General features: G+C 47.1%; 1 protein-coding gene across 2 annotated transcripts in view; it reads left to right on the plus strand.

The window, feature by feature from the left end:
* The window catches only part of TNKS2 (tankyrase 2), a 691,336-nt gene that overhangs the window by 97,039 nt on the left and 566,675 nt on the right, over positions 1-27,622 (plus strand). For both annotated transcript variants that reach the window (XM_086922459.1, XM_086922461.1), the window contains exon 9: positions 5,612-5,733. In XM_086922459.1, coding sequence (XP_086778585.1) covers positions 5,612-5,733 — 122 coding nt within the window. The remainder of the gene's footprint in view (positions 1-5,611; positions 5,734-27,622) is intronic.

The raw sequence follows: 27,622 nt of genomic DNA on the forward strand, positions 1-27,622 counted from the left end.
GCATATACCTGAACTGTTCGCTCTGAGGCATTTTGTACTGCTCCTGTAGATAGGTGAAACCAACTACTCCCATTACGTCCGAGATCTCCTAGCTGGGAGATGCCGATCAGATCCCATTTTTGAAATCCTCTTCTATTACCCAGTGTTCCAAGTTTACTTGTGTCCCTCAGGGGTGTGTGTTGTGTACGTCTGCCTGACCAATCCAGATGTTTATTTACCATGTGCCAGATGCAGATAGTGTGTGATGCTGGGCCTATAAGGTCATGGACTTTCTGATTGTTGTAGAGCACCGCCTTTCCTAGAGTCATTCTGTCGAGGTGGGAAGCCGGATCTCTGTCCGGCACGTGAAGCCATTGATTAATAACTGTGAGTTGTGAAGCCCAGTAGTACGCTTTGATGTCAGGCAGGGCTATACCACCGTCATACCAACTCCGCACCAGTTTATTCACTGCGACTCTTGCCGGTTTGCTGAATCCAAGCTTATTGACGCTTCGGAGAAAAGGGTGGCATCTCGGGCTGCAAATTTCTGGCGTATCTCTAACACCCAAGCGCTGCTCGCAAAATACGACAGGGCGCATTGGGACGAGATGGAGCAGTTGCTCCAATATCTGCCCGATAAACGCAAAGCTAAGGCGCAAGAATTAGTGCGGGAGGGACAGCTTATTTCAAGTAATGCTATCAGGTGCTCCATAGATGCTGCAGACACTGCTGCTAGAGCTGTAAACACCAGAGTCCTTTTAAGAAGGCACGCCTGGCTACGTATATCAGGTTTTAAACCGGAGGTCCAGACTACCATCCTGAATACACCCTTTCACAAAGAACATCTCTTTGGCCTGGTAGTAAATTCCTCAGTGGAAAAAATGAAAAAAGGTATTGAAGTGGCCAAATCCATGGGAGCCCTTCAATTGACACATTCACGTGGTTCCTTTCGGCGCTCTTTCTACCGTGGAGGATCGTAAAGTGCCTCCTCAGAGACTCCTACCACCACGTACAAGGGTAATAACCAACCCTCTCTCTCTAGGGGTTACTGCAGAGGGGGGTATAGAGGCAACAACAGCAAAGGCATAAGTAGAGGTTCAAACACACGTGCCTCGCCCTCCAACACAAAACAGTGACTTCACTACACTCCCCCCTCCCCCCCCCCACCCCCCACCCCCCCTTGACCATATAATACCTGTCGGAGATTGTCTTTCGGATTACCTACCTGTCTGGCATTCCATAACAGACAAATGGGTACTGGAAAGTATCCATTCTGGTTACTGCCTGGAGTTCAACAACAATCCTCCAAACATTTCCCCCCAAGGTCACACAAACTCTCTCCGGATCACTTACATCTCCTAAAACAAGAGGTTCAGTATTGCCTTCCAAAAGGGGCTATAGAGCCCGTACCATCACAACACCACGGGCGTGTACTCCTTTTACTTCTTAATACCAAAAATGTATGGTTCTCTCTGACTAATATTGGACCTCGGAGAACTAAACCGTTACATACAGTCAGACCATTTTCATACGGTAACACTTCAGCAAATAGTACCACTTCTGCAACAGGGCGACTTTGTGTCGACACTCGACTTACAGGTCGCCTACTTCCATATTCCAATCCATCCCGCTCCTCGCAGATTTCTCAGATTTGTGATAGTGGGTCAACATTACCAGTTCAAGGTTCTCCCGTCTGAGTCACCACTGCGCCCAGAGTCTTCACAAAGTGTCTGGCGGTAGTCGCTGCTCACCTAAGAAGAAAACACATCCATGTCTTCTCTTACTTGGACGACTGGCTCATTTAAGCCAGCACATATCCAAAATGCCATCAGCATACCCTCAGAACAATTATGTTACTACGTCAACTGGGGTTCACAGTCAGTGTGCTAAAATCACATCTCCCACCTGCAACTACTCAAAACTATCTAGGAGCCAACCTAAATACGGAAAAGGCTCTGACTTTTCCCAACGCAGCCAGAATTCGCAACATTCAGGCTCTAGTTCTCCAGTTTTAATTCAATCACTTGCTTCCAGCACAGATGCATATGCAACTACTAGGAATGATGGCATCTTGCATTATGATCGATCCCCATGCCAGGCTCCACATGCGTCCCCTTCAAGAATGTTTAGCGAGTCAGTGGAACCAAATCACAGGGTCTGTTTACCGATCTAGTGAGGGTAAAGGGCCGTACTCACCGCTCTCTGCAGTGGTGGAACACATAAAATTTATCAAAAAGACGGCCCTTTATAGACCCAGTTTCAAAGACAGTACGAACGGCGGATACATCCCTCACTGGCTGGGGAGTTCATTTTCAGAACCACACAGTGCAAGGCCTATGGAGCCCATGGCAAAAGTTGCCCCTCATGAAACATTTAGAGCTGCTTGCAATCTTTCTAGCTCTCAAGGCATGTCAAACACACCTGGTTGGCACAGCCATGTACTACATACAAAAACAGGTGGGACACACACTGTCCAACAGTCCCACTTAGCCCAGGGCATTTGGAAATGGGCCATTCACCATAAAATCTCTCTCCTAGCGGAATACCTCCCAGGAGTGAACAACCAGATTGTAGACCTCCTCAGCAGACAGAGGCAGCAAGAACACGAGTGGGAACTTCACCCTCCGGTTTTCCTCCCAAACTTTCAAAGTTGGGGGCTCCCTCAGATAGATCTCTTCGCCACGAACCAAAATGCAAAATGCCAAAGCTTCGCCTCCAGGTACCCACACCAGTTATCCAAGGGCAATGCAGTATGGATAAACTGGCCAGGGATATTTGTCTAAGCTTTTCCGCCTCTCCCACTCATTCCAGCAGTGATTCAGAAGCTCAGGCAAACATCCCACACATTGACCCTAGTAGCTCCCACATGGGCCCTTCAACCATAGTTCACAACCCTGTTGGAGCTCTCTCTGATTCTGCATCAAAAGCTGCACCTAACACCCAGTCTCCTTACACAGCGCCATGGAGAAATCAGATACCCAGATCCCGAACAACTGAACCTCGGGATCTGGTCATAGAGTTTGGTTATCTGAACCTTCCACCAGACTATGAACATCCTCAGGGAGTCCAGAAGGCCTACCACTAGAGCAAGTTTTGCAGCGAAATGGAAGTGTTTTGTTATTTATTGCAATAACAATCACATCAACCCTCTTGATGCTTCCATACAAAACATTATCTGTTACACTTGCAGCAGTCAGGATTGGCTTACACCTCCATTTGCCTACATCTTGCTGCAATAGCTGCGTACCTACAAAATAGGCAACATCTACCGCTTTTCAGAGTGCCCGTAATTAAAGCTTTATTGGAAGGACTTAATAGTTATACCTCCAAGCCTCTCACCTGCCCCCGAGTGGAATCTTAACATTGTCCTCGCAAGAAAAATGGGACCACCCTTTGAACCCATGCATAGGTGTGCACCACAGTTTCAATCTTGGAAAACCACTTTCCTCATTGCAATCACGTTGCTAAGGAGTCTGAGTGAACTGTAGACACTAACCATAGAAGAACCATTTTTCCAATTGCAAAGGGATAAAGTGGTTCTGCGCACAAACCCTACATTTCTACATAAAGTAGTCTCTGCATTTCACATAAATCAGTTGGTAGAATTACCAGTATTCTTCCCTCAATCTGATTCTGTTGCAGAAAGAGCTCTACACACCTTAGATGTCAGAAGAGCACTCTTATACTACATCGAAAGAACACAATGATTTCTTAAGACCAATCAACTTTTTGTTGCTTTTGCACCACCGCATATAAGGGCAATCCTTTCTCCAAATCCGGTTTTGCAAGGTGGATTGTTAAATGTATTCAAACCTTTTCTGCAAAAGTAAAGAGAACTTCAACTATACCACCTAGAGCGTAGTCCACTCACAAGACAGGGGCTACTATGGCTTCCTTAAGAAACATTCCCATAGTGGACATTTGCAAAGCTGCTACATGGTCTACACCGCACACATTCACAGAACACTACTGTTTAGATGTGTTAGCGAGACAACAAGCTAATGTGGGCCAAGCAGTACTTAAAACACTATTTCAGACAACTCCAACATAGCCACCGCTTTGGGAGATTACTGCTATACAGTCTATGCAAAGCACATGGTCTACATCTCACATGCCTCGAATGGATAACGTTACTTACCCAGTAAACGTCTGCTCTTGGCATGCACAGCTGTAGATTCACATGTGCCCACCTGCCTCCCCGGGTTCCTGTAGCTGCAGCAGTTCTCTCATCAGTATACATACATACCTACTCTTTCCGAACAATGGAGTCAATGCCCATGCACACTATCATCGAAAGGAGGAGTCTCCTACCTCGTGACTGGAAAAGACTTCTTCAAAGAAAAAGAAACTTTAAACATCAGGACCCAACACTAGATAGCAGGAGTATGCAAAGCATGTGAATCTACAGCTGTACCTGCCAAGAACAGACGTTTACTGGGTAAGTAACTTTATCCTTTTTAAGTGTTGATTTTTTTAAGTGAAAAGGATTTTTAATTAAAAACTTATTTACCTTTTTACGAAGACCCATGTCTTTTAAAATAAAATACAAAGTATAATTTTATGAAATTGGTCTGGATCTGCTTCTTGAGTCGTGTGTCCATTATTGATCATGTGTGTGCAATAAATGTCTTGCACTCCTCTGTGTTAACCCTACGGCTGCTCACTAACACTAATAGACCTCTTTGGATTTTACATTGAGCCCTGTACACTTTTGGGGAACCACTGAACTCTGTGCACTGTATTACCACCTAGTGATACTATCGCATACAGAGCCAGCTTCATACAATGCCAAAAAAGAGAACTTTCCTACAGAACTAAAGACTGCAATATCAAGCTATGCTGCACTAAAAACTCCCAGCAGCAGCCAGGACTTTGTGCACCAGCCTTTGGAAGATGGGAGGGGGATTCTTCAAACCAAAGGGTATCACAGTAAACTAGTAATCCCTATCTGGTGCGGACAATCCTGACTCCTTTTGCTCCATTGGTCGACACAAACTGCCAGCACCGTGATGTCAAATCAAAAGTACTGAGAAACTTGGCCACCCCTATCCTGCCAATGAGCTCACCTGCTCCTGGAATGTGCTGTGAATCTATCTTAGTGACAACATTGAGGCATCTGTAGTCCACACAAAACCTCAGCTCTGCTTTTCCTCCCAGAGGTTTGGGAACTAAGACCACAGGACTGGCCCAGAGATTCTCAGAAGGTTCAATCACCCCTAGTTCCAGCATCATGCTGATTTCAGCTCTAATTCTTTAATTTACTTGGTTGGACTGTCTTTATATTTTGTTTTTGGCTGGTAGGTTGTCCCCAGTGTCCACATTGTGTACACTAGGTTGTCTGGCCAGGGATAAAAGAAAAGAACCCAGCATACTGCCTTAGTACTTGGCTGCAGTTAGTTTGCTGTTGGGGGTAACATGTAGAAAGGAAGAGCTGTTTTATTAATCTGAATCTTCTCTGGAAGGAAATGTATTGTGTATCAGTCTTTGCTTGAATTATCATAGTTTAAGTTTTCTGAGTAGCTTGATCATATTCATCACCTACAAAGAACTTAAGCAAGTCTTAACTTCCAAAGGCGATTTATCCTTGTTCCATGCTTATTTAAATTGACATAGTTCATTTTTGTCTTTCTAGATGAGTTCAAGGGTCACGCTTTGCTGCGCGCTGCAAGAGATGCCGATCTAGTTCGCATCAAAAAAATTCTTACGTTGGATATTGTGAACTTTAAAAGTCCACAGACTCATGAGACCGCATTGGTAAGCATTAACCTGACTGTATTTTTCTACCTTAGTTTCTTCTATTCTGTGAAAAGAATCTGTCTGTTGTAGCTTTTAAATAGCTGATATACCTTGACATACAACAAAGATTCAGCCTCTTGACACTGTGTTTATTGATAGGGTAATGTCTTTATCATCAGTAAATCATTATCCATTGCACTAAGTAAAGTAACCAGCCATTAATTTGAGAAGCTGAGTGGACTGGGGCTCTGTTCTGGTTATGGGTAGTACTCAATGACCGCTTGAGGTTTACTTTTCGCCTCCCATGTAGAATGATTGTTTTGTTGCCATCCAACATTGCTGATGATGACAGTCTCCGCTAATATAACTCCTAACAAAGTGATATTGCATTTCGTTGAGTACTTCTCAATAGACTGACTGGATGTGGTGAGACTTACTGCTTCAAACAAGTGAACATGGCACGAGAGTCTGAGATGTTGTTTGGAGGAGACTGAGGAACCGTTGCCTCCGCTGCAAACAATGAGGTGCTAATGTGTACACTGCCTTTGGAAGTCTGAGTGATCTCCCTGCACTTACTAGACTGGCAGTGATCGTAGAGTACATCGTAACTCTTTGCTCATGAGCATGCCCCTGGTTGCTGCAGGTCTTAGTGAGTTGGAAGTCAAACCCTCTCTATTTGTGGTAGTGTGGGCGATCAGTAAGGCCTCATCAGTGAATAGTGTTAATAATTTGACTCTCCTGTGTTTCAATCAACTGAATTTGAATCTGCATTCAATTGAAAAACACTGCATAAGACTTTGCAAAGCATTTATTTCACTTACCTGTGCCAGGCTTGGCTGGGTTCTAGAAATAAAATAACGTAATAATATTTTTACAAAACAAATTGGTCTGAGTTCAGTCTTTGAGTGTGTGACATCATTTGCTAACTGAGTGTGTACAATAAAGGCTTAATACTACCCAATGTGTACTTTAGGTTGAATCAATTCTAGATGTTATTTCAGGGAAAAGTATAATTGATTGTTTACACACTCAAAGACTTAAGTATTTTATGATATTTTGACTAATAAATAGATGTATACTTTTTTACCAAAAATGTTGTTTACATTGTGAACCTTGGGTGTACAGTTTTTCCCTTATATGAGTGATGTGAGCTTGAACAGGTGTGATTAAGGTGAACATTTGTGTACATAGTTAATACTATAAGGAGTCCTGAAGTACAGTCCAAAGGAAATTTCTTTTATGACACAGTTGCAACAAATGTCTAACACTATTCTCCGATAAGCCTAAGGCTGCTCGACTACACTACCCTAAATGGAGCATCTTGGGATTACTAGAGGAAGCTTCTGTGCACTCATAAGGGATTAAAACAAAACAGGGATTGGAGGGTCTAGGGGAATTTAAAGACCTGCCTAGGTTCAAGTCCCCTTGCACATTAGTAAAATACAAAAGAACCCAGGGGTCTAAAGTCATACCAAATCTATGCTCTCTCAAGACTGTATTTCTCAATTCTGTCTACATAGTACAAAAGTGAATAATATACCAGTCATTATTAGTTGTGTGCAAACCAACGCAAAAGACCACTAGCAACGGTAGGTGAGACCCAAGATCCAGATAATGGATTACCATCAAAGTTCTTGTTAGTGATCTAATTTTTATCATCTGGCCATCCACAGTACAGGGCTGGAACGTCTCTAGATCATTTGAGACTGATTCCAGTGCCGTCTGGTAGGACTGGGGTCAGACCCACAGTCACATGTCGACCATGCGTGGGATCACTAAATGGAAAAAGTGCAGTGCAAAATGTGAAGATGTGAAAAAGTGATATTAAAAAGAATAGAGGAATTACAGTATAAAAAAGAGCCAGCTTATTACAAACACCATCTAAACTAGCGCTGCAATATGGTCACTTGCAACTATATTTATTTTTATTTGTTATTGCAAACATATGCCTGTCATGTATAGTGTGCTGCAGGTTTTCTTTTTCTACGTTTGTTTTGATTTATCTGACACATGCTGTTCAGCTTGTGTGAGTTTGTGATTGTACAAATGGGTGAATGAAAGAATAAGACAATGGGAGAATGATTCAAGATGAGTGAGTGCATGTATGATGACTTATTGAATTGAATGCCTTCACCCATCACTGGCTGAGGAAGCACTTTCATTGGTAAGCCATACCTATTGGTATTGCTAACGCTTATTTATCTAGAAGTGCATACTATAAGCAACATATTATCATACTGGCCAAGCAAACCTTAATTGCTAGCTGGAGCAGCAGAGAAAATGCAAAGGAAAGTTATTCAGTAACTCAATTAACCTGATTCAGTGTCTATGTCAACTAAAGCACTGTCTTCCAGCTGTTTATAATGTGGATGAAGAGATAGCTGTTTTCCTGTAGGAGTTCACCAACTGAGTATATTAAGTCTTTTTATTGTCCAAGACATGTAAATAAGTGTACTCCACTTCCACAATGAAAGTAGGACTTAAAGCATACTTCATGCAGGTTGTTCCTGGCAGGGTTCTGGGTTCATTGCAAAACTTAATCTTTTCTTGTACTTCCTGTGTGCAGCCAGAATAACATAAGAATTCCATTGGCACAGTCTACTTAAAGATTACAAGTTGATCTACTGTGTGGCTGAATCTTTCTAGACAACCACTTCCTTCTGAGCTCTGATTATGGGACCCTTTTTGCAATACTCTCCACAGACAGGAAAGACTTCCAAATGCAGTAACACTCAGTCAGCAAATGATGTCACAAACTCAAAGACTGAATTCAGACCAATTTGTTTCGTAAACATATCATTAAGTTATTTTATTTCTAGAACCAAGCCAATCCTGGCACAGTTAAGTGAATTAAATGCTTTACAAAATCGTGTGCAGTGTTTTACAATTGAATGCAGGTTCACATTCAGTTGATTGAAATACAGGTAAGTCAAAATGTCGAAATTACTTTTCAGATTACTTTTTAGTTACTTTTCAGATTACTTTTTAAGTCACTTTTTCTACTCCGTGTAATATACCTAGATATCACACTGGGACATTTCCTAGTGAAAAGGTAAGTAAAATCAGTTGTGTACAGTTGTAGTTTCTCAGGTTTTCATACAAATCAACTCCACACTTAGAACAATTTTCAATGGAAAACAGTCAATGTATTCCTATGGAGAGAAATGAAGTTATCGGTTGACATGTAAGTACTCGGTCTTTGGGGTTGGGTTTGGGGTTGAAATAAGGGTTCCCCCAGATTCAAGGATGCACCCTTGAAACAACCTCAGCGGCACTAGGGAGGCCAGGTGCAGAGTGCTGAGGCCCAATGGTATCCAGTAGGGGATAGGGGCCTCTGGTTGGTGGCTTCTCATGAGCAGGCAACAAGGTTGTGGGGGCAAAGCTCCTGTGTTAGGCTCAGGGCAAAGGGGGATCCGAGTTAGCACCCAAAGTACACCTGCACCCGGGCGGCTGGGTGCAGGGTGCTGTTTTGGCGTCGGGTGACCTGTTGATTTCAAAGGGGATTCTCTAGTTTCAACAAAGACTGCAGGATCGGGGACGAAGATCTTCGGTAGGTGACCACCGGTTGGAGAGGTAAGTTGTGATGCCTGGGGATGCTGGGACACCGTCGGTTGGGTCCAGGGGTGTCTTTAGGGGTTGGGTTTTTTTACCAGCTCCAGTCGCAGTCGGAATCCTTCAGAAAGAGAATTCCGGTGTCGTGGAGAGGGTTGAGGCAGGTCAGTGATCACCAGATCTCAGGTCATGATCGCCAGGGAAACCTCCTCGTGGTGTTGGGCCACTTTAACTCGGTCCGTGGGCGTCGAGTGCAGAGTGGTGCAGACTCGCGGACTTGGCCGTTGTCCGAGTCTGTGGGTGAACAAATCCAGTGTTCACGAATAATAATAATAATAATAAAACCATTTGTAAAGCGCCTGGTTACGCAAAAACAGTGTGTCCCTGCGCTGAATACTGCAAAATTGCTCAAAGGAAAGACCAAGGGTGAGCCAGAAGGGAGCGGAGGAAGGAACAGAGGTTATACACGGGGAAAGAGAAGAGTTTTAAGTTTTCCCCGGAACCTATTTTCAGAGGGTTCCATCCGGAGCTCGAGCGGGAGTTCGTTCCAACACTTGGCAGCCAGGTATCTGAACGAACATCCTCCCATCCTAGCTCTGGTGATTTTGGGGAGTTTAAACATCATCGTAGACCAAGACTTTGGGGTGGAAGGCAGGGAAGGTCCTTTGGGTTCTTGAGGCTAGCCGGCTGCAGGACACACTGGGATTTTGCTTCTGCAGGTTCGAGGTGGGGACCGGGCGATAAGGGTGGGGCTAAGTCAGTGGGCGTTGTCCTCTTAGCTTTAGCACGGCTTCTCCGGTCTTCCTCCTTTTCTTCTTATTCGGTTCGTTTCTGAGGAGTCAAGGTTCAGGGGTGTCCCTAAATACTAGATTTAGGCGCGCTACAGGTAAGTAAAGGTTGGGACCAATGGGTCCCTTCCTTGGGGTGGGTACACCCCCTATTATGCCACCCTCCAGTTGGAGGGGGCATATGCCTCATTCTGCTTGGCGGGTCCCCCCATCTACTAGATGGCGGGGACTGAGAGGTGTGATTCACCTCGCCTCCCCTACCTGAGGGCAAAGGTGGGGACACCGCTCTTCCTCAGTTGGTTTTCCTGCCGGTTCTCCCGCCTTAGTGGGGGTTAGAACCGGTGGGGGCCAGTTCCTGAAAGCAGCAACAGGCCAGGTGAAGCTCACAAAGGCAGCAAGCCTTTGAAGCTTCCCCTTCGTGGGCCCTGCCCATCCTGGAGGAGGAGGCTTGGCACCTGGTCCCAGGTGGTGCATTGTTTCAGACCCCCGAGAGCAACAGGCTCTCGACCCAGGGGTCCAGAAACATGTCTGTTGGTGGCAGCTGGCGAGCAGCCACTCAGCCTGAACACTAGTGGTAGGTAGTTTTTCAGAATCTCTGTGTGTGCATTTTTCATTAAATCCCAACTGGCATCAGTGTGGGTTTAATGTGCTGAGAAGTTTGATACCAAACTTCTCAGTTTTCAGTAAAGCCATTACGGTACTGTGGAATTCGTAATTACAAACTCCTAGCTCCATATACTTGTAATGGCATTATAGCACTTACAATGTCTAAGAATTGGATTAGACACTGTAGGGGTACAGGGCTCATGGACCTGTACCCTCACCACTGGTATAGTGTTCCCAGCTAGAGAGTTGGCTGATATATGCCAGTGCTTGGGTTGTAGGTATGGCACACAGTGTACCATGTTGACGCGGATATATGATTAAACTACTCCCTGAACAACGAATTCCTTAATCACGAATGCTAAACAACGAGCAATGCCAAACCACTACATTTTTTACAACTAGTACCTAAACCAGGAAAAAAAATATACATTTTGCTCATCACCCATTTACATCACTATGTTCTCTAAAATCACATGTTATTGACATAAAAAAGAAATGTAATAATGCGTGAATTTTTAAATAAATAAGTTTTGAGTGAATAATCCTTAAATCGTTAAGCTTATCCAGTATTTGGGTGTCTTTCATAGATTCACATGCCTGAATCATTCCCCGTCGCCGAGACGGGAGCCTCCGGTACATAAAAAAGTAATGTCCTAAGGACATACATAGAGAATATAGGCCGAAGGGCCTCCCCTTTGGGGCCTTTCCACGTCCTTATGTAAAAAGGACCGAACTCTCATCGTTAGCCAATCAGCTCCGACCTCCCTCTAGAACCTTCCCGGGAGGAGCCTCAGTCCCTCAGATTTTCTACCGCACGTTGTGCTAGGGAGTCTCCAACCTGAGCTCTTCAGGTTTTTCTTGCTTCGAAGTCTCAAACTTCACTGGAAGTACACCTTGTACAAACAATATACATATCCGATCTTCGACTACTGTCTCCCATGTCGGAATCCAATAAGAAGGCTTCATCCATGGCGGACTCGCAAAAGAAAGCCCTTCTCAGGGCCTGTTCCTCCTGCGGCAAGCAGCGGATTCAAGCGGAGGACAAGCACGATCTGTGCTTATATTGCCTGTACCCTGACCACGTCCCTGACAAGTGTAGGGTGTGTAGAGCCTTCCGAAAGAAGACTGTTAAGGACAGAGAGGCTCACCTTCTCGAATGGCTCGACAGGCTTAAGGTCCGAGACACTCTGGAATCTTCCGAGGGTAGTGTCTCCGTGACCTCCAAAGTCTCCAAGAAGAGACCCAGGGTGCAGTCCCCTGGAGAGACAGACACTCCTCCTAAGAAGGTGCACAGGAAACCTTCGGAGGCACGTTCCACCACCTCCTCCGTGTCTGTTAAGGATGGCCAGAGGTTCAAGAAACCCGCTCCATCTACTAAGCGGACCACCTCGGTCTCGACCACTGTGTCGACCACTACGGCCTCATCGCCCTCCGCGACGGCCACAACGACCACCACTGCGTCCTCAGGCGCACCGGTCTCCTCGACCATTCCTCCGAAGCCTTCGTCCAAGACTAATACCGGACCATCGGCGTCATAGTCACCTAAGAGGTCCAAATCTAAAGGTACGCCTTCGCCGAAGACATCTCATACCGAAGGATCGTCACCTAAACGGTCGAGGTCAAGTTCAAAGGGTCCGCCTTCACCCAAGAAATCTCAAGTCGAAGGCTCTACCACCAGTAAGTCGGCGATTCCCTTATCCCCGCAGAATTTGATGCCATCGACACTAACGGAGGCGTTCAAGTCACCAACACACACGGCGGGCGCGCCATCTTCACGCACGTCGTCGGAAGAGACCCCGGCGCCATCTTGGAAAGAATCTAGATTGGTCGAAGTCTCCATTCACTCGGTTCCAACTTCCTCGGTTCCCCCAACGGTAGAGTTGGCACCCGAGCGAGAGCAGGTGACACTGCAGAGTGAGGAGTCCGACGAGGAAAACCAGGACGTTCACGAGGACCAGGACGAAGTTATGTATCAGGAACGCTCCTTGAACGTCAACACGGAGAACACCCCGATGATCTGTTTGCCCCTGTCTCTGGTCAACGATTTGCGCTCCCTGGTGCAGGACTATAAACAACGGTTCCCGGATGCCGACAGCGGAACCCAGGTGCCGGTCACCCAAGCGCAACAGTCGGCCTCGCGCCCTTCCGCTCTCCAGGCCCGTCCTCGGAACCAACCCCAGCCTCGCACTCGGCCCCAGCCTCAAGTGGAGGACTCCTCGGAAGGCGAGGAGGAGGAGACGGACTTGGAGGAAGGCGAAGTGCAAGACGCTGACTCGGACCACAGAGACGACGATGCCGATGCTGCGTCATCACACCATTCGTCTACACCGGCATCCCCGCGACCGCGCCAATCTGAGACGGCGGACGTTGGGGGTTTCCACAAACTGGTGGACAGGGCAGCAAAGAGGTTTCACATGGCGGTGGAATCCACGGAGACGGAATGCTTCCTCCATGATTTCAAGGAGCACAGCCAGAAATTGGCCAAGTCTATTCCACTTATAGACTTTCTGTGGGAACAGGGCAAGAAGCTGATGCTTACGCCTGCCTCGGTGCCTGCGGTGGTTCCGCGCCTAGACAAAAAATATAAGGCCCCGATCACCGCACCAGCCTGCCTGACCGGCCACCCCAAACCGGACTCGGTTGTGACTCAGGCGGCCCAAAAGCAATCCCGCAACCCCTCCTCGCCGCTGTCCGCACCCCCAGACAAGGAAGGAAGGAAACTGGACACCATTGGCAAACGGTTCTCTACCACGTCCGCCATGACCATCAAAGTGGCGAATTCCATCGCCCTACTTGGGCGCTACAACCGCCAGCTATGGGAAGACATAGCCCCCTATCTGCAAGGCCTGCCATCCACGGTCCAGGACGAAGTGAAAGCTCTCCTAGCGGAGGGACAAAACTCCGCGGCTGAAATCATCGACTGCGCCATCGACGCAGCCATGACGGGATTCCGCCAGTTGGCCGGGGCTGCCGTGCTCCGCCGCCAAGGCTGGCTCAAAGCAACGTCCTTTCGACAAGAAGTCCAATCTAAGGTGCTGGACATGCCGTTCGATGGTCAATTTCTCTTTGGGGAGAAGATAGACGAAGCACTCCAGGCTATCAAGAAAGATACCGATACGGCGAGGGCTCTGGGCTCCCTCCAGTCCCGGAACCAGTCCTTTCGGGGGGGCCGCTCCAGAGGTCAGTACTCCTACAGAGGTTCCTACCAAAATCGGTCGTCCTACTCCTACGGCAACAGGAACCAGCCCCAGCACAAACAACAGACCCGACAGTCGTCCTATGGGAGGTCGTCCTTCAGAGGCAAATCCGCCAAGAAGGGCACTGGCGGCCGCCAGTGACCATTTACTCCAGCCAGTCCCACCACCATCTCAATCCTTTCGAATTGGGGGAAAACTGACCCACTTCCTCAAAAATTGGCGAAAAATCACTACGGATCGGTGGGTACTACAAATAATTCAATTTGGACATTCCCTCGAAATGGTCAACACCCCTCCCAACACTCCTCCGCTGAAGCGTGCTCACAAACACCTGCACCTCCTTCTCAAGGAAGTATCCGCCATGTTGGTCAAAGGAGCCATCGAAAAAGTCCCAGAGTCCCAGAAGGGGAAGGGTTTTTATTCCCACTTCTTCCTAGTCCAACAGAAAGGGGACAAATGGAGGCCGATCTTAGACCTCCGGGCGCTCAACGCCTTCCTGCGGAGTCAATCCTTCCGGATGGTCACAATCCAGGAGATCCTGGGGGCGCTGGAAAGAGGAGACTCGATGGTCTCCCTGGACTTACAGGACGCCTACTACCATATCCCCATCCTCATACGGCACAGGAGGTACCTACGGTTCGAAATAGCAGGCAGACATTACCAATTCAAGGTCTTGCCATTCGGCCTCAAATCTGCACCACGTATCTTCACGAAGTGCTTGGCGCCGGTGGCAGCCTTCCTGCGACAAAGGGGTCACCAGGTATTCCCCTACCTGGACGACTGGCTGGTGAAGGTGCCTTCCCCGGAGGGCGCGACTGCTTCCTCCAACGCCTGCAGCGCTCTCTTTCAACAGCTGGGTCTGACGATCAACCTCAAAAAATCCTGCACTACTCCATCAACGAGGATCACCTTCCTGGGGGCTACCTTGGACACGAAGCGCGCAAAGGCTTTCCCCTCGGAGGACAGGACCAACAAAATACTGTCTCTGGCCGCGGCTGTGGCCAAGAAGCCTCGCATCAAAGTCCGGACATTCACCTCCTTGCTAGGGATGATGTCCTCCTGCATTCTCCTCATACCACACTGCAGGCTCCGCATGCGTCCCCTGCAGGAGGCGCTGGCGAGACAATGGAAACAGAGTTCAGGCTCCTTCGAGGACATTATCACAATCACACCGGCCATCACGAAGGCCCTTCTGTGGTGGAAAAACCGGACACACCTGACGGCCGGCTTGCAGTTCCTCCTGCCGCCGGCGCCTCTGGTCATCACGACAGATGCCTCACTGGAAGGCTGGGGCGCGGTTCTGTTGGACCTTCGAGTCAGCGGCAAATGGGACGCCCAAGAGAAACAACTACACATCAACCTCTTGGAACTGAGGGCAGTGTATCTGGCTCTGCAGGCATTCCTGCCACGTATCGGAACTTCCCCGGTGCTCGTCAAAACGGACAACACCACGACGATGCACTACCTGAACAAACAGGGGGGAACGCGATCTCTCTCTCTCTCAAGAGAATCGCAAAAAATCTGGAACTGGTTGGTGGCACACGGGCTCTCCCTCAAAGCGGAGTACGTTCCCGGGAAGGACAACACCATCGCGGACGCCCTCAGCAGACAGACCTCTCTCTCCCACGAATGGGAGCTGAACGGCGACACGGTAGCCCACGTCTTCTCGCAATGGGGGACCCCGAAGATCGATCTCTTCGCGACGGCAGGGAACGCCAAATGCCCGAGCTACGCAAGCTGGCATCCCCAACGGGGGTCGCTGGGAAATGCTTTTTCCATCGGCTGGTTCAGCGTTTTTGCGTACGCTTTTCCTCCGTTCCCGATGATACCGAGGCTCCTCCGGAAGATGAAGACGGAGCCGTGCACCCTGATCCTGATTGCTCCGTACTGGCCGAGACAACACTGGTTCTCGGACCTGCTTCGCCTTTCCATCAAGCCCCCGATTCACCTGCGACAACACCCGAACCTCTTAACGATGTCCGGAGGCCAGGTACACCACCCGAACCTCCGTTCGCTCAAATTATCGGCCTGGCTCCTGAGCACCGAGAGTTCGGAGACCTAGAGATCCCGCAGGACTGCAGGGCCGTACTAGCCAAAGCGAGAGCGGGCAGCACGAACAAGACCTACTCGCTGAAGTGGAAGAGGTTCTGCTTGTGGTGTTCGGAACAAGGCTTACACCCTCTCCGGGTCACCCCAGTACAGTTGCTACCATACCTCCTCCACCTGGCTCAATCGGGGCTGGCTCACGCCTCCATTAAGGTTCATCTGGCTGCGATTTCTAGATTCACCGGGACCTCATCTGGACCTTCCCTATGGTCCAGTCGACTGATAAAGCAATTTCTGAAAGGGCTCTACAGATCCTTTCCGAGGCCTCGGAAAGTCCCTCCGACCTGGCAATTGAACTTGGTGCTCAACCAACTAATGAAACACCCTTTCGAGCCCATACACCGGGCCACTCTCAAACATCTCTCATGGAAGACGGCACTCCTGCTCGCCCTGACGTCGGCCAGACGAGTCAGCGAACTTCAAGCGCTGTCTATTCAGGAACCGTATCTCCAATTCAGGCACGACCGAGTGGTACTCAGGCCCAACCCTAAATTCATTCCTAAAGTGCCGTCAGACTTTCATCTGAACGAACCAATTGTACTCAAGTCATTTTTTGCGAACCCTACCACAGCGGCAGAAAGGGCGCTGCATTCCTTGGACCTTAAAAGGTGTCTCAAATTCTACTTGGACAGGACCAAAGAGGTCAGGAAGTCTTCTCAACTCTTTGTAGCCTACAGCAACCCGCGCATGGGTTTGCCCTTGACAAAACAGAGCATCTCCCGCTGGATTTCTTCGGCGATTGCTTTCTGCCATGATCAGGCCGGACGGCCTTTGACGGACCGAGTGGCTGCCCACTCTACCAGAGCGATGTCAACGTCTGCGGCGCTCTTCGCTGGAGTGACGATCCTGGACATCTGCCGAGCGGCGACCTGGAAGTCCCCGCACACCTTTTCCAGGCACTACTGCCAGGACGCTGCAGTGGGACAAGCGGTGCTGCGCCATCTCTTCCAATAAGGTGAGCCTTACCTCGTCCCGCCATCCAGGTATGCACATTCTTCATGGATTTTTTCTGCTATATGCATGACTGTATATTGCCATGTTTTTCTCACGTTGTCTGTAATTTATGCAGGCCCGCTGGTTGTGAGAATGTGCTTTACCACTATGCATGTATAACTGCTGGCTACTCTGATTCAGGCATGTGAATCTATGAAAGACACCCAAATACTGGATAAGAAATGCGTTACTTACCTGTAACAGCAGTTATCCAGTATTGGTGTATTTCATAGATTCACATGCAACCCTCCCGCCTCCCCGGTAAGGACTCACGTACCTCTATGTCTACATTGCGACACCCTATCTGGGTGCGTACGAAAATCTGAGGGACTGAGGCTCCTCCCGGGAAGGTTCTAGAGGGAGGTCGGAGCTGATTGGCTAACGATGAGAGTTCGGTCCTTTTTACATAAGGACGTGGAAAGGCCCCAAAGGGGAGGCCCTTCGGCCTATATTCTCTATGTATGTCCTTAGGACATTACTTTTTTATGTACCGGAGGCTCCCGTCTCGGCGATGGGGAATGATTCAGGCATGTGAATCTATGAAAGACACCAATACTGGATAACTGCTGTTACAGGTAAGTAACGCATTTCTTCATCTGCCCATCACATAAACCACCAGCACGCATTGGCTGAGGCCAGAGCATTCCCTGCAACGCTATGCCCCCAACGTGCTGCCAACCTGGAAGGATGAAAGCAGGATGCAGCCCCGCGCTTGTCCAAGCCCGCCAGCCTGGTGATTGCAGTGCAGAGTAAGTCATGCCAGGGGAAGGGGGGGAGGAGAAGCATGTCGGGTCCTGGAGAGCAGAGGGGAGAAACACACGGGTGCCCTGTACCCAGTCACCACCCATCATCCTCACATCCCACCAGTGGCAGATGCGTGCCACGCATTGTAACCACCTTACCAGGCGGTTTCCACCGGTCAGGGTCCCCTGCCGAGTAAGTCATGCTAGGGGGCAAGGAGCATGTCAGGTCAGGGGGCGAGTGGAAAGACGCCCTGTACCCAGTCACCACACATCTCCGCAATCAAACCACCTAAGCAGGCGTGTGCCACCGGCAGGATGAAGGCAGATTTCAGCCCCGCAATTGTCAGAGCCCAGAGAGTGGTTTTCTGTATACATAGCACGCAGATGGTCAGTCAGGTTAAAACGTTGTTCTCGCTAACTTTAGAAAAGTCCACTGAAGACTTCAGAAAGTTGCAGAGTTGCAAAGTTTTATGTTTTCTCACATTTTCATGAAAACAGATTTTAGGTTGCAAAAAGTATTCAAATTAAGTACTGTTTTCACAAAACAAATCTGAGAGAAATTGAGGGACAGAAAAGTACAATAGACAACACATAGTGAGCCCATGTTACGAACATGTATATTTATGCAAGTGTCCATTTTATTGGTTTGGGACTAGCAGAAAGGCTTGAAAGAAAAGTAATGAAACAATACATCTGAAAATAAAGTGAAAAAGCAATATGTGATAAACGCATTGATTAACCCCTTCGAGCTCGTCATCAGCTAGGGGGGGCGTGTGCGGATGACGAGCTGAGCTTGTCATCTAATGCGGCTTTTTGAAAAAAGCCGCGTAGCGCGAAAATTACCGCCGCAGCGATGAGGTTAAAAAGATCATGTTAGCATGAATTCGTCAGAGCCCATGTTTGCCAAGTACCGAGTGAGTCGTGTCAGAGGGGGTGCGGAGGTGTTATGTCGTTGTTAAGGATGTTGTGGTTAACTGATCGGTCGTTGTTCAGGATACGTGGTTCAGGTCATTTGTTATTCAAACTTCGTTGTTAAGGAGTTACCCGGTTGACTCTTCACTTTGTTCTGCACCAAAACACGCAGCCTGCAAAAGCAGTGTGTCAGTGTAAAGGTACAGGGCCTCTAAGGGTGGCACCATAAGTGCTGCGGCCCTTAGAGGCCTTCCCTGGTCACAGTGCCCTGGGTACCTTTGGTACCATTTACCAGGGACTGACATGTTGCCAGAGAGTGCCAATTGGGTTTGGTCTTTAATGCAGTTTTAGGGAAAGAACATAGCCCCTGGGTAACCGATAGGAACCGATGGCACACTTAGTCAAAGCACATCAGCAGTTTAAGTAACCGTGGGGTCAACCATGTAGAAAGAGGGCACTTTCTTATCAATGTTATGTGTTAGAGAAAAAAATCTGGCCTCTTCAGACAGCTCAGTTGACCAAAACCTGTAACTGTAGTAAGAAAAAAAAACCTTTATTTTCCAAGCAGCAATTACTAAAAAGACAAACTGACATTTGACCTCTTTCCTTCAACAGACCGCAAATGTGTCAAGATAAACCAGATTTAATGGCATCTTTATCGCTCATTCACTTTAACAGAAAACCTGTTCTTTTCCCGCTTATGTTCACTCGTCAGACTAATAGGTGCTAAAAATAGATCGACCTGATAAAATGTGACTCACAATTGCGAGTGGGTGAGTAGATTTTTTTGAGGCCTAAACAGTGGCTTAGTTTTCGAGGGCACCAGACCCTGGCAGGGCAGCTTCAACTAAGTGGGATCGGGGTCTCCTATTGACATGTACCAAAACAGCACTCCACCGAAGAAGAAGTATGTTTCAAAGTGCTTTGTTAAACAAACACATAGTTTGGCAGTCTGCTTTGATACCACTCCTAACACATTTCCGCTCCACTTATGAGTCTTGATCACAGCAAGTCTGCTCATTAAAGATGACCACGAGTTATAAAGTCTAGTTGATTAGTTGATTACTGAGTCTTCCGGTTATTCTTTAAAGTGTGCGCACCTGCAATAATTAATATTTCAATCCTCATGCAACGTTATATTAAATCATTGCTAATGCTGCAGTTTAGCCAATCGTGGTATCGCATCAGACTGCCAAACTATGGGCCCCATTTTGATGTTTGTGTGACCGCGACCCACAGGCCGTCTGTGGCTGTCCATCCGACATCCAGGCCATCTGTCTCACCTCTGCGTCACGATGAGGACGGTCACCCGTTGCCTCCGACTGGCTCACGGAGCCTGTCTGGCGGTAGTTGGACACTAATCCTTACAGTGGAGGCTTTGCCTGCACAGGCATCGCCAAAGTGATTAGCATGTCTATTTCCCCCAGCATTTTCATGGCGGACCCACCACCATTAAAAGGCTGACAGAAAGGCACTTTGGGGGCCCTTTAGCAGGGCCCCTGTCCCCTGTGGGCCATTGCTAAGTAGCCAGGGGGCACATGTGGTGTCTCCCAAACATCCATGCAACGTGTGCCAGGCACTATATGGTGCCTGGCACATGGTACATGGATGTTTGAAAACATGCTTTTTTCTACTTTCTTGTGCTGCAGCCCTTTTCTGGGCTGCAGCACAAGTAGCAGTAGAAAAATGCAGTTTCTGACCGCCTACACTGTGGTCTTATCAAAATATGGCAGGTGGGACCGCCGACTACTTGTCGGGCATTCTCAAATTTGCTGCAATATAATGAGGCCATATGTGTTTGTTTAATAAAGCGCTTTAAAATCTTGGAAGCAGGCTTCGACATACTCATTTGGTGAAGCGAAGGCACTACGAGTCCCAGAATGCTGGATTTAATCTGAGGCCGACCAGAGGGCGATAAAAGAAACTCAAACCTTCGCTTATCTCTGCCTCATTCCAATGCAAATCTCCCTGAACAAGGAGAATGGACTCCGAAACGCGTTGGGCTTTCTGTTAATTATCTGGACACTGCATCGGTTTCCTGAAATAAAAAGAGCTGCCTGCAACTGTGGTACTTGCCTGATTCCTGTGTGCGTCCTCACAGGTGGGGAACCCTTTGTTTTGAAAATAATATCCGGCCAGGTCCGGTCGGGAGGGCTGCACCGTCACACAATTGTGGATTGTAGCACTAAGACTGTCTATGTGCCAACAAAGGCATGCTTGATTTAATCTGAGGCCCACAAGAGGGCGATAAAAGAAACTCAACCCTTCGCTTATCTCTGCCTCATTCCAATGCAAATGCCCGTGAACAAGGAGAATGGACGCCGAAACGCGTTGGGCTTTCTGTTAATTTATCTGGGCACTGCATCGGTTTCCTGAAATAAAAAGCGCTGCATGCAAATGCGGTACTTGCCTGATTCCTGTGTGCGTCCTCGCAGGTGGGGAACCCTTTGTAATATAAAAACAATCTCGGCTTTCTCTCGCCTGGAGCCCAATCACGGATACCAACGGCGCAGAAGAAGAGAGGAGACCCAAGTGCAGGTGAGCAGTGGTTTATTCAGTCGTGATGAAGGCGCACCTCAGCATAAATATATATATATGTCCCACAGCATCGGCAGTAAATCAAACAATAGTTAATGTAACTGACATCCAACTCAATGACGCCGTAAAACAAGTTTTAGCGCTGGAGCTGAGTTGCTGTCCTGAGAGTAACTTCAGTTATGTGCAAACTAGAGTTGATGTTCACAAATTTATCCGGAAGCTAAAGACATTTTTTACCAATAAAAACCATGGCAAAATCAAAACAATGCCTCCTACTCAAGTATCCAGCGGGGGCCTAACGGCAGGGGAAATACCCTTACTGACGACATTACATGCTGTACGAGGTGAAAGCACTGAATCCAATAGTAGATCAATACGCAGGCCATTGTCCAAGCAGAGGACCTCAATATTTCGTCTCCAGGTCACAGTCCATTCAAAGAACCTTCTTCATTTGTCCCGATAATGCCACAAGATGCGTTGGAAATATTTCATGATCGACTTACAGATGAGTTGAAAGCATTGTACAGGAAATCCCTTGTGTACAAATATAATCGGAATGACGGAGATAAGGATTATTTTCAACTCATGGCAAAGTTAAAAAGTAATGACACTGTGGTCATTAACAATTCCGACAAGGGAGGCAACATTTTTCTGTGGGACAAAACTCTACAGAACTGAAGCGTTAATTCACATTAATAACAAACAATGTTATGAACCTACTGACGCAGCCTTTGTCAGAAAAATGCACAAAGACTTCAAAGATGTCCTCCCTGCTTGGAAAAAGGGAGGGTGTCATTTCCAAGGATGAATTTAAGTTTTTATTCAAGGAGTTTCCAACCTTGCCTACATTCTACCTCACCTCGAAGGTGCATAAGGCATAGATCCCATGCCAGGAAGACATATTATTTTGGCTAGGTATAGTACATTTGAATGCACCTCGAGGTATGTGGACTTTTATCTCCAATAGCATGTTACTAACTTGCCTACCTACTTACGTGACTCTAGTGACTTTTTTAAAATGGAATTCAGTGCAATGGGCAGATGACTATCTATTTTTGACACTTGATATCGCCACTCTGTATACGAGCATCAGGCATGAGGACGGGTTAAAGGCGGTTGACTTTTACCTTGGGCAAAGATGTATTTCCATGTACAAACATAATGCAATGCTGATCAAAATGATACATTGGTGCCTCTACAATAACGTATTTATGTTTGATGGTAAAATCTTGAAGCAGGGCGTGGCGATGGGGGCATGCTTCTCCCCCAGCTATGCATGTTCACATGTAGGCTGAAGGGAGGAGCATGTCATCAGGGTCGAACACAGAGCATTGTTTCATAAACATGTGATGAATATGTGGCGTTATATTGATGATGTCTTCATCGTGTGGAAGGGGAGGTATGTTGAAGCCTGTAACTTTATTGATCTCATCAACAAAAATGATTATAACCTGAATTTCACTGCTCATATTGACCCTGTAACCACCAACTTTCTAGACATCACAGTGTTTATCCCCTTTACTGCTAAGGCTATTTTCTTTCTTTTCATTGAATTTCCATTGAAATCAATGGAAAGTCCATGACGAGTTACCCTTGTCATTAGTGGCGAAGAGGTTAAAGAGAGAGGAGCCATTGAAACATGTCTTTTCAGGAAACCAACAGCGGGCAATACATTACTACATGCCTCGAGTTTCCATCCCCATCACACCATTTCCAGTCTTCCTTATGGAGAATTGTTGAGGATCCGTAGAGCTTGCAGCTCAAACTCTACCATGGCAATCGCACAACAGGCTGCTAAGCAAAGGCTAGTAGAGCGAGGCTATGAAAACCAAAAACTGGATGTTGCTCTAAAAAAAGCCAACAAAAGGGACAGACTAGGACTACTTAAACCTGTAACAAATCCCAGCGACAATGCGCCAATTCCATCAGACAGCCCGGGGATAAATGAGAGAGAGGGTGGTTCGGGAGAAGTGTCTTGCAGGTTTATTTTAACATACAGCAAACAATCAAATACCATCAAGAAAATCATCAATTCCCAGTGGCAAATTGTGCATACTGACGCAACTTTACAACAAGTACTTCCCAGTAAACCTAATTACACCTACCGTAAGGCTTACTCAATGCGCAGTGATCTAGTCAAAACCAGTCCGGAGTTTATGTAGCATGAACTTGATCCAGAAGGCTATCGGAGCGCTTTACAATTTGAGGCAAAGGTAACAAATCAGAACATTTTTCTTACATTGGAAATCTAATGGGCATTGAATCAACTAGTACAAACATAACAGCTCAATATAACCTTAGTGCACAAGTAGTAATGGGCTATGCGGTGGAGCATAGAGAGATAAGGGGAGTACATAAAATAATCATATACAGGAATAATAACCAGTGCCCAAAACAATAATAAAAACAAGAGTCAAATGGGGAGTCTAAAAGGCATTAAATCAAATGTTGAACATCTAACAGATCATTTATACACCTGGGTGAACGGAGAATGTGCTAGACGATGGAGCATAATGACTTAAGGGTATAATGGAGGGATAGAAGAGGGAAGCGTCTAGAAAGTATTTTTCAGGGGATCATAGTAGTAATATGAGGTTTGGGATGGGTTGAGGGAGGGATAGGGGAGAATCTAGAGAGGGTTATTAGGGAGCTCATAGTAGTAAGATGAGGCTTGGGATGACTAAAATGACAGATGGAGGATGGACAAGTCTCTAGAAAGGGATTTACTCGCACAAGTGCATTGTAAATAGGCATAAACCGAACATTTCTTACCCCAATTAGCATCCCTTAGCCCTTAACCCCTTTACTGCTAAGGCTATTTTCCTTCTTTTCATGGAATTTCCATTGAAATCAATGGAAAGTCCATGACGAGTTACCCTTGTCATTAGCGGCGAAGAGGTTAAAATAATGTTCCCAACATGAAATGAAATGAAATTAATTTGTACTTGTAAAGCTCACTTATACCCCAACCGGGGTTTCCTGGCGCTGTCGCATACCGCTGTGGAACCCTTCCTGGCTTTTCCCTGTGAAATGTCCACTCCTGTGCACCCCCAAGGTTTATTTATTTATTTTTATTTATTTATTTAAGAAGTTTTATATAGCGCTGGCTGGACCCAGGAGTATCGGAGCGCTTTACAAGGTGTTTCCATACAGGTACAGTGTGTATAAGCACAGACAATGGAATAATAAAAGAGCAAGTCCACATAGGATACATGACATCTAGATAAGAGAGTAAAAACAAATTGCTAGACATTATGATTAATACAAAATAGCGGTCACAGTTTGGCAGGATGCCTCACTTAAGTATACAAAAGAAAACATGCAAGAGAACTGAGGGTCATGAGGAGGGGAGGTAAGGTGATCAGATAGAAGGAAAGGGAGTTGGCCAGGCGGGAGGTCACAAGTCATATGCGGAGCAGCTAGTCGGGGTGATGCAGAGGGGCGAGGCTACCAGGGAGTGATTAGAAACCCCAGTATTTATTAAGGAGAAGAAGTTTGAGTTCTTTTTTGAAGCTGGGGTAGGACTGGTTACAGCGGAGGTCTTTTGGGAGGGCATTCCAAATAAGTGGGGCATTGCCTGAAAAGGAGCGTGACTGAGTGGAATTCTTTTTCTGAAGGGGGGAGATAAGTAGGAGGGTGTTGGAGCTTCTCAGCGATCGCGTGCAGCCTGCTTTGGTCAGTTTGTTGGAGAGGTATGTCGGTGTGTTTTGGTGGAGGATTTTGTGTGTAATGCAGGCTGTTTTATAAGTGGATCTGCCTTCAAGGGGGAGCCATTTAAGGGATTTAAGGGCGGGAGAGATGTGTTCAAATCGTTTGCAGTCTGTGATAATCCTAGCCGCGAGGTTGAGCACAGATTTAAGAGGTGCCAGGTGGATTTGGGGAATTCCGGTGAGGATGGCATTGCCATAATCAATGCGCGATAGAGCAAGCGATTGGACTGCCAGTTTAAAGTCATCAATTTGGATGAAGGGCTTAATTTTCTTACGTTTACGGAGGGTGAAGAGGGCTCCTTTGGCAGAGTTGTTGATGTGTACGTTGAGAGTTAGGCGGTTGTCAAGGCAGATGCCCAAGGATTTGACTGAGGTGGCTAGGGACAAGGCGCAGTTGAGGGCGTTAAGGTCTGTGATCCACTTTTGGATAGGGAGCTGGTTGTTTTTTGGGGAGAAAATAATAATTTCAGTTTTTTTTGGGTTAAGTTTGAGATGGTTCGAGTGGAACCAGGCTTGAATTTTGATGAGGGTGTTGTTGAGGTGGAGGATGTCAGCATGGGTTTTTATCTTATGGTAGAGTTGTGTATCGTCAGCGTAGAGGTGATAGTTAATCCCTGCTTGTTTGAGAATGAGGGTGAGAGGTTCCATGAAGAGGTTAAAGAGAGAGGGAGATAGTATGGATCCTTGTGGAACTCCTAGAGAGATGGGGGAGGGGTTAGAAAGGCAATTGTGGATTTTAATTTGCTGAGCGCGGTGTTGCAGGTATGAGACACACCAATTATGAGTCATGCCATTAAGGTCGAATCGTTCTTTAAGGACTTTGAGAAGAACAGAGTGGTTAACGGTATCAAACGCTGCGGAGAGATCGAGGAGGATCAATAGGCTAGATTCGCCATTGTCGAGGGAGTGGTGGATGTCATCTATAATGTTAAGCATGGCGGTTTCGGTGCTGCAGCCTTTCCTGAAGCCTGATTGGAGGGGGTCAAGTAAGTTATAAAGTTCAATGTGTCTGTCAAGCTGAAGGAGGACACATTTTTCAAGGGCTTTCGAGAGGAGGGACAAGTTGGAGATAGGGCGGAGGTTGTTGAGGTCATTAGGGTCAGCCGTAGGGTTTTTAAGAATGGGGGTGATTTGTCCCAGTTGAAGGGAGGTGGGGACACAGCCGGTGGCAAGGGAGGTGTTAATGATCAAAGTCCAGGCAGGTGTGATGATATGTTTGAGGTTTTGGACGAGTTTAGAAGGGAGAGGGTCTTTAGTGTGGGAGGAGGGTATAAGTTTAGCAATGATGTCAAAGACATCTCTTTCAGTGACTGGCTGGAAATTATGCCAAGCTGCGTTATTTTTAGGGCGAGTGTTAGGGGGATTAGAATCTTGGAGGGTGGAGGGAAAGGAGGAGGGAGTGAGATCAGTATTATGTAGGGTCGTGGAGGGGTTGGGGGGGAGTGGGCAGGAAGCAGGTGCAGTTGGGGGGATGTGTAGTATGGAGGTAGGGGTCAGAGTCGGCAGGAAGGATTGCTTTATTTTCGCAATTTTTTCAGAGAAAAAGAGGGCTATTTCTTCGCATCTGGTCGTTGAGGCCATAAGTACAGGTGGAGGGGCTGAGGTTTGATTGCGAACAATGTTGAACAGTTCTCTGGGTCTGTTTTTTGGCTTGCTCAAGTTGTGTTCTGAAAAAGGATGCTTTTAGTTTAAAGATGTGTTTTTTGTAGGAGGATCTTGCAAGTCTGAGGCGCGCTAGGTGCAAGGGGGAAGGGTGCAGTCTCCATGTTCTTTACGTCTGTCTCAGTGAGCGTCTTTCATTGTTAAGCTCCGTATTAAACCATGATTTGGAAGGAACGGTTCTTTGGTTTTTGAGCTTAAGCGGGGCCAGGAGGTCTAGGGTTTCGATAACTGCTTTGTTGTAGTGTTCTGTAAGCTCATTTGCGTTAAGTGAGGGCGGGATGGCTAGAAGTTGGGCATGGAGTTTGGATTCCAGTACATGCGGGGGGATATTCAAATTTCTGGTCAGTTTCGAGGGTTTAGTGGTTTTCGTGGGCAGGGGAGTGGCAGAGACCGCTATAGAGAACAGTAGGAGATGGTGGTCGGACCAGTCGATGGGAACAATGTTGGATAGGAAGGCTAGATCTTTGCTAGTAATTATGGCATCTAGGATAGCTCCTTTGGAATGGGTCGGGGAGTGACAGAGTTGCTCTAGGTCATTGATCTCGAGAAGGTTGGAAAGGAGGGTGATAGAGGGATCGCTGGGCTCATTCCAGTGGAGGTTAAGGTCTCCCAGGAAAATGTTGAGGGAATTGGAAAGTGAGGATTGTGTAAGGATGTTGGATAACTCATCAACGAAGGGATGAGTATTGCCGGGAGGGTTATATATGTTGTGAAGGCGAATGGGTTGGGAGCCGTGATTTTTGAGTTCAGCTTCAAGGTATTCAAGTGTGCAGTAATTAGTATTATTGACAAGGGAAATTTGTAGTTCTTCTTTGAAGATGATGGCAACACCGCCGCCCATTCGGATGGGCCGGTGTTTCCTGAGAATAGAATAGCCCGGAGGGACTAGGAGGTCCAGGATGCTTGTCGAGTGGTCTGAAAGCCAGGTTTCAGTTAGGAACGCAATGTCGATGGATTCACTAAGGATAGTTTCTGATATTTCTGTGGCATGTCGCGCAGCGGACCGAAAATTAACAAGCATGCAGTGAAGAGGTTTCGGGGGAGTTTTGGGGAGTGGAAGGGAGTGGACGGCTGTGAGTTGGGGAGGAGGCCTAGGTGAG

Source organism: Lissotriton vulgaris, chromosome 5, assembly GCF_964263255.1.
Source record: "Lissotriton vulgaris chromosome 5, aLisVul1.2, whole genome shotgun sequence".
NCBI classification, from domain to species: Eukaryota; Metazoa; Chordata; class Amphibia; order Caudata; family Salamandridae; genus Lissotriton; species Lissotriton vulgaris.